Source organism: Elephantulus edwardii, unplaced genomic scaffold, assembly GCF_000299155.1.
Source record: "Elephantulus edwardii isolate Elephantulus edwardi_28Jun2011 unplaced genomic scaffold, EleEdw1.0 scaffold00040, whole genome shotgun sequence".
Classification (NCBI taxonomy): domain Eukaryota; kingdom Metazoa; phylum Chordata; class Mammalia; order Macroscelidea; family Macroscelididae; genus Elephantulus; species Elephantulus edwardii.
The window spans coordinates 20,852,053-20,861,776 of NW_006399790.1; the positions used below are offsets into that span (position 1 = coordinate 20,852,053).

At 35.3% G+C, this 9,724-nt stretch overlaps 1 protein-coding gene across 2 annotated transcripts in view; it reads left to right on the forward strand.

Annotated features, from left to right (window-relative positions):
- Positions 1-7,271, forward strand: part of CUL4B (cullin 4B) — a 34,525-nt gene extending 27,254 nt beyond the window's left edge. For both annotated transcript variants that reach the window (XM_006885068.1, XM_006885069.1), the window contains exons 16-20: positions 228-341; positions 1,237-1,342; positions 2,383-2,555; positions 4,882-5,034; positions 7,176-7,271. In XM_006885068.1, the coding sequence (XP_006885130.1) occupies positions 228-341; positions 1,237-1,342; positions 2,383-2,555; positions 4,882-5,034; positions 7,176-7,271 (642 nt within the window). The remainder of the gene's footprint in view (positions 1-227; positions 342-1,236; positions 1,343-2,382; positions 2,556-4,881; positions 5,035-7,175) is intronic.
- Positions 7,272-9,724: the final 2,453 nt, after the last annotated feature.

Sequence of the window (9,724 nt, forward strand, 5' to 3'; positions counted from 1 at the left end):
CATTGGAATACAGAGTTTATATACAACTTAATTTCTTTTTTTTAAAATATTTTTTTTTATTTTAATTGTGATTTCAACGAAAACTGACAGAAGTTAGATTTTCTCTCATTCATTGTTGCACATTTTACCTCTCCCTCCTTTCCCCCTCCTCCAGTTCACTATTTTTAATATATCTGTATTCATTCATTGTTGCACAGTTGCCTGCCTCTTAATTTCCTTTTTTTAAGATGGTAAAACTTCAAGAGATTTTCAAGACATTTTACCTAGGCAAACACAGTGGCCGGAAACTTCAGTGGCAGTCCACTCTTGGACACTGTGTGCTAAAAGCAGAATTTAAAGAGGTAGGTAGATGTTTCAAGACCTTTATTTTCATCTTAAATGGGGAGCTTTGGTGAGGTCTGTAGGGTGTTGTGTTACCTATTCAAAGGTAAGTGGTTCAAGTTTACCAGCAGCTCCACAGGAGAAAATTGGGGAATCTCCCTGTTTACAGCCTCCAGAACCTTGCTGGAGGGTCAGCTATGAAGGGGCTCCAACTCAAGGCAGTGAATTTTTTTTCATCTCTGATAGAAATAACCCCTCTTAAGCTTTAAGGCTTAAACTCGTGTTTTATAAATGCATCCTAAATATCTGCACAATACTTGGATAGCTTGTCACAGCTTCTTGTGTCTTTCAAGGATATTTTAAGCATGTGGTTTTCTCCACAGTTTATTTAACCCTGCTACAGAACCAAAAATAACAATCCTCTTTCCTACCTGTGGACACAGAATTCAAACTGCCACATTTTGGCAGGAAACTTTTCTTGTTTCTGGAGAGAGAGAGAATAGAGTGGGAGATAAGGGAAGCTGTGCCTATATCTAATTTCAGAGATCTCCTGCAGTGTTTCATGACTAATCCTCATCAAAGAAGTTGAAGATAGTGATTTCTTGCTGTTCGTGATAAATATCTGTAATGACACTTAAGTCTGAATTATTAATTTTCATTACTTTGTTGTTCTCCTTTAATTATAAGGATTAAAAAAAGACCTGTAAAAAGGTCATCTAATGCTTAGGTAGGATCACACTTAAACTCTGTCCTGAACAGAATGTATCACCGCCTCAGGTGGCTTTTCTGGATAATGTTAATTGGTGTTTCCAAATCCACTAATTGAAAAAATGCTTTTCCTAGAAGAGATTAATCATTTCTTTTTTATGTTGCTTTTTTACTGATGATGGCTAAATACTGCTATTTCTCTTGCAGGGTAAAAAGGAACTCCAGGTCTCTCTTTTTCAAACACTGGTGCTGCTAATGTTTAATGAGGGAGAGGAGTTCAGTTTAGAAGAGATCAAGCAAGCTACCGGAATAGGTTTGTATTAAATCAGCCTGTTAGCGAGCATCATTAAGTGTATACTGCTGGGGGTGGGGGTGGAGGTATTAAAAAAAAATCCCTTTCCTTAGTACTGTTAGAGAGCTTATGGATCCATGAGAAAGGAGGAAATAACATTTGAAATAATTTCAAGACCGTTAACTGCCAGTTTGGGGTATTGACTAGAAATGTTAGGAATTTGATGAAGTTAGAGCTCACTGTATAAGCTGGCATAATTGGGGAAACTTCGTGAAAGGTTAGGAAGAAGGCATATGTAGCAAGGAGTGAGAGTCGAAGAAAGAGATGGATGTAGGCATATGTGCAGTGTGGGAAGGCATCATGAAAAGTTTGACGGTAGCATAAAACCTGATTATAGAAAGCCTTGAACATCTAGCCAGTGAAACCTATCTAGGATATTAAATGTTGACATAATAGAAGTGATTTCTTTGCACACTTTGCCAGGAATCAATATGCAAGATAGTTTAGAGGTTAGAGAAGTTCCAGTCCAGAAACTATTGGGGTAATTCAGGCATAAGGTGTTAGGATTTAGACTAAAGTGAAACCATTAATGATAGAGGAGAGCCATCTCTTAAGGAGGGAGCTATTAGGTGGGGGAGGGGTGAAGGAAAGGAAAGAGTTGAATATTTCAGGGTTTCTCACTCAAAGTAGGTTGATAGTATCGCAACTTAACAATTAATGACAATAGAATTGTTTTATGAGAAAGGTGATAAATACAATTGTGGGTATATTGGAGTTGATAATAAAGTAGCCAGATAGAATTGGTCTTTAACTATGGCATTGGAAATAACTGAAATGTCATTTCTGGAGATTTGAAAGCCAGCTATATAAAAATGATAATTGAATCTTCTAGAAGACAAATAGGAAAAAAGCAATTGGATAGGGCAAAGATAAAGTCATTGATAATGTTGGGAAAGAAAAGGAAATTTTAATTGGTAGGAATGGAATTTAAATCAGGATTAACTATAGCTGTTTATGTTGGTGAGATGGTAAGTAACATTAAACTGCTGTTTCTTCTTCAGAGGATGGAGAGTTAAGGAGAACGCTGCAGTCACTGGCTTGTGGCAAAGCGAGAGTTCTGGCAAAAAATCCAAAGGGCAAAGATATCGAAGATGGTGACAAGTTCATTTGTAATGATGATTTCAAACACAAACTTTTCAGGATAAAGATCAATCAAATCCAAATGAAAGAAACGGTATTTCCTTTCATTTCTCTGAATTCTAGTAACACTGGATCATATGTTCAGAGAGAGAGAGAGAGAGAGAGAGAGAGAGAGTGTGTGTGTGTGTGTGTGTGTGTGTATGTGTGTATGACCATTACTACAGTATATGTGACTTATTTAATTAATCTTCTCATTTTTTGGGAAATTAGTTATTAGATTGAATTAATCAGCTGTTTTATATCCTGCCTTTTCTACTCACCATTAAATCTTATAAAGTCTCCATTAAGTATTTAAAAAAATGATAAATGGTTGCATAATATTTATTTATGTATGTATTTGTACATATATATGGAGCTTTGATGGCCTGGTGAGTTAAGAGTTGTGCTGCCAATCCAAAAGCAGGCAGGTGGTTCAAATCCATCAGCTACTCTGTGGGAGAATGATGGGCATTCTCCTCCCATGCAGTTTACAGCCTCTAAAAACCCACTGGAGAATCAGCTGTGAATCAGTGCCTTGAATTATCACAGCGGTGACCTTGACTTTGGGTGTGTGTGTGTGTGTGTCTATGCTATATTTTTTCAACCACTGTCAGTGTTGGGCAGTTAAAGTATTACTTTTTTAGCATTGTAAACAAAACTGCAAGATAAAACTATATCCCTAGATCTTACTTAATCTCTCTGATCCTTCTCTTGTGAAAAATTCATGGGAGGAAATTTTTGGGATCAGTGGTGTGAATACTTGGGAACCTTAACACTTAATGTCATACTGTGTTCCTGAAAGGTTGATCCAATTTTTTTTTCTTTTTTAGAGTGTAATTTGAATGAAAGTTACAAAGCAATTTAGTTTTTCACTCTACCATTTATATGTATTTTGTTCTGTACCGTTAATTTAAATACCCACAATGTAATTTCCCTTTCCCCCACTTCCTTCCTGTAATTCTGATTTTCGTTAATCTTTATATTTCTCTCTATGTCTGTCTTTTGTGATTTTATGCTAATCACCCCCATATTGGATATTGCCTTTTCCTTCACTCATGCTAATATGTGTCTGTTATCTATTTACTATTTTTTAACTCCGGTCTCCCTCACTTCTCATCACTGGTGACTATCCAAGGAGGATTCTATCTATGCATAAACCTTTCTGTAGCTTTTTAATAATAGTTTTAAATATTTGTCCTTTCGTGTCTGACTTATTTCACTCAGCATAATGGCCTCTGTATTCATTCATGCTATGCAGGGTTTTAAGAATTCTTTATTGTTTTCTTGTGTAGTACTCCATTGTGTGAGTATATAAGGTTGGTCCAATTTAAACTTTTGCTTTCTTTCAGTGCTAATAATACTTGGAGTTCAAAATATATATAAAAAAAGATGCATAATGTTGCCACCACTGTTAACATGTTCTGTGCATCCAGTAGTATGTGAATACCTGCCTTACCCTGCTGTTGCCAGTACTAAAGTTTGTCTTAAGCTTTGTAAAAATCTTTGCCAACTTCCTTGATGAAAACTGAATGATTTAGTTAGCATTTCTTAGTGGTGAAGGTTAATACTATATTTGGTTTTGCCATTTGAATTTGTAATAGATTATATTAAAGAAAACAATAATTGTAGTGTTTTGGGAAACATTGCTTCATTTCCAACAAAGTTTAATGCATTACTTGAGAAAAAGTTTTGGTATCTTCAAACAAATTTCACTTACACATCAAAGGCGTCATACTACCTTAAAAGATTGCTGTGTACTTCTTTTATAACATTTTTGTTATGCCAGAGAAACTGGTCTCAAAAAGCCTAAATGTTTAATTAATAAAGATTAACTTTTTTACTTTAACATCAAGGTTCATAAACTTTGATTCATAGCTATCTTGGACAGGTATAAGCATTTCTAATTCATATATGCAAAATCATTTTCAAACTAAAAAGTAACTTTCAGGAAATTGTAACTAATGAGCTCATCTAGTTAATGGTACACTTTTGAGTTATTCTTTATCACTTATTTTTATTTCTTGAAAAGCAGTTCAAATGTTGTGTTTTCTACTAACGAACACTAGCATCTTCATCAGTATGCTAAAAACTAAAAACTAAATCAACTCAAACTCATTTAGACTTGTAGCTGACCCTCCAGAGAGATTTTAGAGGCTGTAAAATCACATGGGAAGAGACTGCTCATCTTTTTTCCATGGAGCCACTGATGAATTCTAATAGCCAGAAAAGGTCTTTTGTCATGTATGTTATAAAGTCTTATTTTTATAAATCTGTATATGTAAAGCAGTAATAGTACTTATAAGTCCTTAATATGCACAATTTGTATAAGTAATCAAGTTTAAACTACAGGAACAATTCTTAGCTTTAAACTTCTTTTGTAGGTTGAAGAGCAAGCAAGCACTACAGAAAGAGTGTTCCAGGACAGACAGTATCAAATTGATGCGGCGATCGTGCGAATTATGAAAATGAGAAAGACACTGAGTCACAATCTTCTTGTTTCTGAAGTGTATAACCAGTTGAAATTTCCTGTAAAGGTCGGTACTACTTTGTTTGCATATTGAGCTTATGGTGAATAAAGGACACTTGATTTTCATGTACAAAGTACATATATAAAGCCTCAAGAAAGACCATTTGAAGAGACAAAAGTTTTCATTTTCTATACTCATGCATCTAATTTAAATATACAAAACAACTTCAACTTTGTTGGCATCTGCAGGTGGCCATAACAACAGGAGAACAACTCATAAAAGACCATATTATACCTAAAAGTAGATGCGAAAATGAGTTTTGAAATTTTTCAAGTTCATTCACTGTGAATTTTTTTAATTATTATTCAGAAATGTAGCCACAGATTGTAGACAGTATCTTCCAATAGGCATCCTGCCCTTAGGGAGGATCGTTGACTACTGTGTATTTTTATGACTTGTCGATTTTTTTTCTCCTTAAAATACCTTAGCATTTGACAGGTTGGTTGTTTTAGATTGAGTTAAGTCTCCTGTTTGTCTGGTGCTCTGTGTCCGTGTCTGTCTCTCTCCCCCCTTCTCTCTCTCGCTCTCCCCCGCTTCTCTCTCTCCTCTCCTCTCCTCCCCTCCCCTCCCCTACACATGCTCTCGCTCTCTCTCGCTCTCCCTAATACCCATCCGAAACTTAACTGCTTGTTTTCTTGATTCGGACTCCTAATGACCTGTAGGAGAGAATGGAATATCTTTCTTCTGTGAAATGGCTACTGGATATGAACTGCCAACTTTTCACTTTGCAGCCTGAAGCTTAACCCACTCTTTCAGCAGGGTTCCTCTAAAAATGGGTGTGTGTCCATTAGAAATGATACCTTTTGAAAAAAAGATTAGTGACTGTTCTGGTAACAAATTGGTTTTAGTAGACATGTCTCAGTGTACTTCCCAGTAATAAAAATACTTAATGTGATACACTGGCCTGTGTTATAATATTTAGAAGATTCCCAAACCTTAGTATGACAGACTCTTGATAGAAAGTATGGACCGACTCCAGACCTTTTGGGTTCTTACTGGCTTTGAACTTTGTTAGTTGCTTTACCTTGATATACTTCCTTATCTTTTGTGAAATGAAGTTAAATAATAATATTCACTTAACTATGAACTTTAAATGAGGTATTGCAAGTAAAAAACAGCACTAAGAACAATTGTTAAAGTATTTTAAATAGTAGGTTCCTCATAACATTTCTTATTTCACTCAAAATATTACAACCTAACTTTGAGAACTAACTTTAGCCCAAAGTAAAGATCTACTTTTCTTCTCGAACTATCTTGTCAAAATATTGATGTAGTTGAAGGCACACAATAACATAGTTGAGATACTCTCAACTACTATTATATTCTCCCTGTGAAGTTATAAAGTGGTGATTGTTATCACATTCCATCAAGTCAGAGCTGACTGATAGATGATCCCCCTAGTGGATTTTCAGAAGTGATATATCACATGGGAGGAAATTGCTTATCCTTTTTCTGTGGAGTAGTTGGTGGATTTGAACCATTTGCCTTTGGGATTGCAGCATCATTTCTTACCACCAAGCCACCAGAGCTCCCCAACTATCATTTCCCTTGTGAATTTATAAGGTAGTCTTTTATATTGAACTTTGTAGAGATTAGCTGATGCTAAGAAGTCATCCTTTTAAAATAGAATAGCATTAGAGAAAGTATAGTGTCATGATGGGGATAGAGAATTCAGGTGGACTAGGGATAAGAAGCTGTGCTGCAGTCCCAAAGACGTGGTTCAAATCCACCAGTTGTTGAACGGGAGAAGGATGGGCAGTCCCCTCCTGTGCAAGTTATTGCCTCTGAAAACCTGCTGGAGGGTCAGCAGTGGGTCGGGTTTTTGGTTGGTTGGTTGGTGTTTTTTAGTGGGTCGGTTTTGACTCGATGACATGCAAAAACAACATGATAAGGATTATACAGCAGAATAAATGTTTTGTATATAGTATAAAAGGCTTCCTCAACTTGGTATAGATTAATTGCATTTTTCTCTTGAAACTGCTAAGGTAATTTAATGCATACACCTAGAGTGATTTCTTATTTATTAAGAAAACTGAAGTTAACTGTAAAATATTCAGTGAACTAAAACTTTCCCCCTTTTTAAAATGAGATGTTGGCAAATCAGTTATGAGATTTGTGCTAAAAGTTTGTCATCTTTTCTTTTATAGCCTGCTGATCTTAAGAAGAGAATAGAGTCATTAATTGACAGAGACTACATGGAAAGAGATAAAGAAAATCCAAATCAGTACAACTACATTGCGTAAAATGTTGGCCTTGGAGCATTTGGTGTCATATGCAGTAGCCAGTGCATAAACTAACCTGTTGATCCTTTATTATTTGACTTCTTTTATACTACCGATGACCAAATGAAACCGTGTAATGGAAATAGTTGAGTGGACTTTTTCAGTGGTTAACATGCCCATTTAAAGGGTAATACTTACCTTTAAGAAGAATGTTGTTGAACTCTTGGCATGTTATTTAGTATGATGTGCAGAAAAACTGCTTAAGAAAGTACTTGGTCTTCATGATTCCTCTTTGGAACTGAAGAAGAGGTCCCTATGACTTAAAAAAAGGGAGGGGGGATTCTTATACACCATTAACTATGAAGCAAAAGATTTATTTGCTTAAAATGTCATTTAAAGATACTTAAACTGCATGCAAACTTTATTTACTGTACAGAGTTCTGGATGTATTTATCAAATAGAAAAACCACCCTGGACTTGGTTGTTCACCTGTTTTGTGATCTCCCTTGAAAAGAAAAAAAACGTTGTCACAGCTATTGATATTTTACTAGGGAATGTTCTGTTACATTGAAAGGGATGTTTTAAAAAAAACCACCAAAACTTATTTGGAAAAAAGTTTTCAAGTAGAGGGACAGTTGCTTACATACCATCTTGTACATACACATCCTGATATTTTCCATTTATGAGTATGGGATGTGTATGGCTTAGATCTGAGTTTACTGTGTTGATTAACAGATACTTATAAAAATAGCTGACTTATAAGATTGCTGATCAACTGTACTAGAAGAAATTCATAGAAAATCCAACTCTCTTTCATGTTAAAAATGAATACAATATGAAAATTGCAAAAGAGACCAAAATCAACATGTTTTGTAAACTGTTACCTGAACAAAAATCTATCCACTACTTTTCAGCTTACTTTAGACTCTAAATGTTGTTTAGACAGTTTTGCCATAACTTGGACCAACTATACATTGCTATAGGCCACAGGATTTAGCATTCCTATTTCAATACCAAAGTTTTTTTTGGAAGCATCCTAATTCTCTTTTTTAATAAATAAGCCCTAGTTTGAATGTCTTCCCTCATTTTCTCCACACACACTCTAGTTGGGGATTTAAATTTCTATGTCATACTGATCTTTCATTCAAAATTGTTTAGAGTTCTCATAGCCACTGGATGCCTACTTTTCAGAATTTCCCAAGATTGTTCATAATGTAAGAATAGCAAAAGTATTGTTCTTCCCACTGATAATTTGTGTAAATGCCTTCTCTCTACCATCAGTGTTCTTTAATTGTTAGTTGGCTTTTGTGGGAAGGGGTTGGGTTTTTCCTCCCTAAAGCTTTGAAAGGAAATTATTTTGAAAGAGAAGCAGAAAATGTTCATTTCTTTGGTATGGTTTTTTGTTTTTAATCAGAACTATTTTAATACTTTTTCAACAGTATCTTTTCTCACCCATTTGTGCCCATTAAGTAAAATGCCTAGGTTTCTAATGGAAAGTTAGGAACTTGGGTAGTCTAGTGGGTAAGAAACTGTGCTGCCAAACCCAAAGACACACAGTTCAAATGCACCATCTGCTCTATGGGAGAAGGATAGGCAGTCTCCTCCCTTTGGATTTACAGGGTCTACTAAGTCAGTTCCAACAACAGTCAGCACACAACCACCACCACCTTCAGCAGAGGAGACAGTCTGCCATTGATTGTTTTCTTGAATTCCCAAAGCCTTCCTGTGGCCAACTATTTTAAAATGTTGCCTGTTTCTAATTGCATATGCTTGTACACTGTTGTTTAGCTATGTGTGGTATTCAAAATTATTTTTGAACAGCCATTGCCTATATTTTTTTTTTTTTTGCTTCTCCCTGTCAGAATTGTTCTGACAAGGAAATGCAGGTATTATGTTTTCCCTTCTATCATACCAGACCATCCATATCAGTGTTCTGACTCATCCCTGATAGTCTTTGAAATGTGTAGACTTTGATGCAAGACTCATTAGTTCGGAGGAGATCCTTAATGTCACCTTCATTAACTTGAAAACAGATCCCATCTCTAACTTGATGCTCTTTCAGCTGAAAATTGGCAAGACCTTTGAAAAAGCAAGTTGCGGGAGCTTTTAGGAAATTGAGAAGTAATTGCAAGCAATATTGGACAATTGTGACTTTCAGTTCTGTATCAGTTGAATTTTTGTGCTTTTTTCCTCTGTGTACGTGGTGGTTCTATTTTTCTCCAAATAAAACTTTTATTTAAAAAAAGTTTCTGGAGAAGATCTTTAAAATCCAGATACTGCAGCCACAGGACTTTAAAAGATTTCCTTTCTAAAGATTTCCTTTAATGAATTCACATTTACCAACTCTGTTATTTTTAAATTGCTCTTTAACATTTTTGTGTTGATTTTTTGATGAGTAAGAGTGTGAGATTGGTATGGGGGAAAAGTAAAATTTCCAGGAATATTCAAGGTGAGTATTCTTAAATGCCAATTTT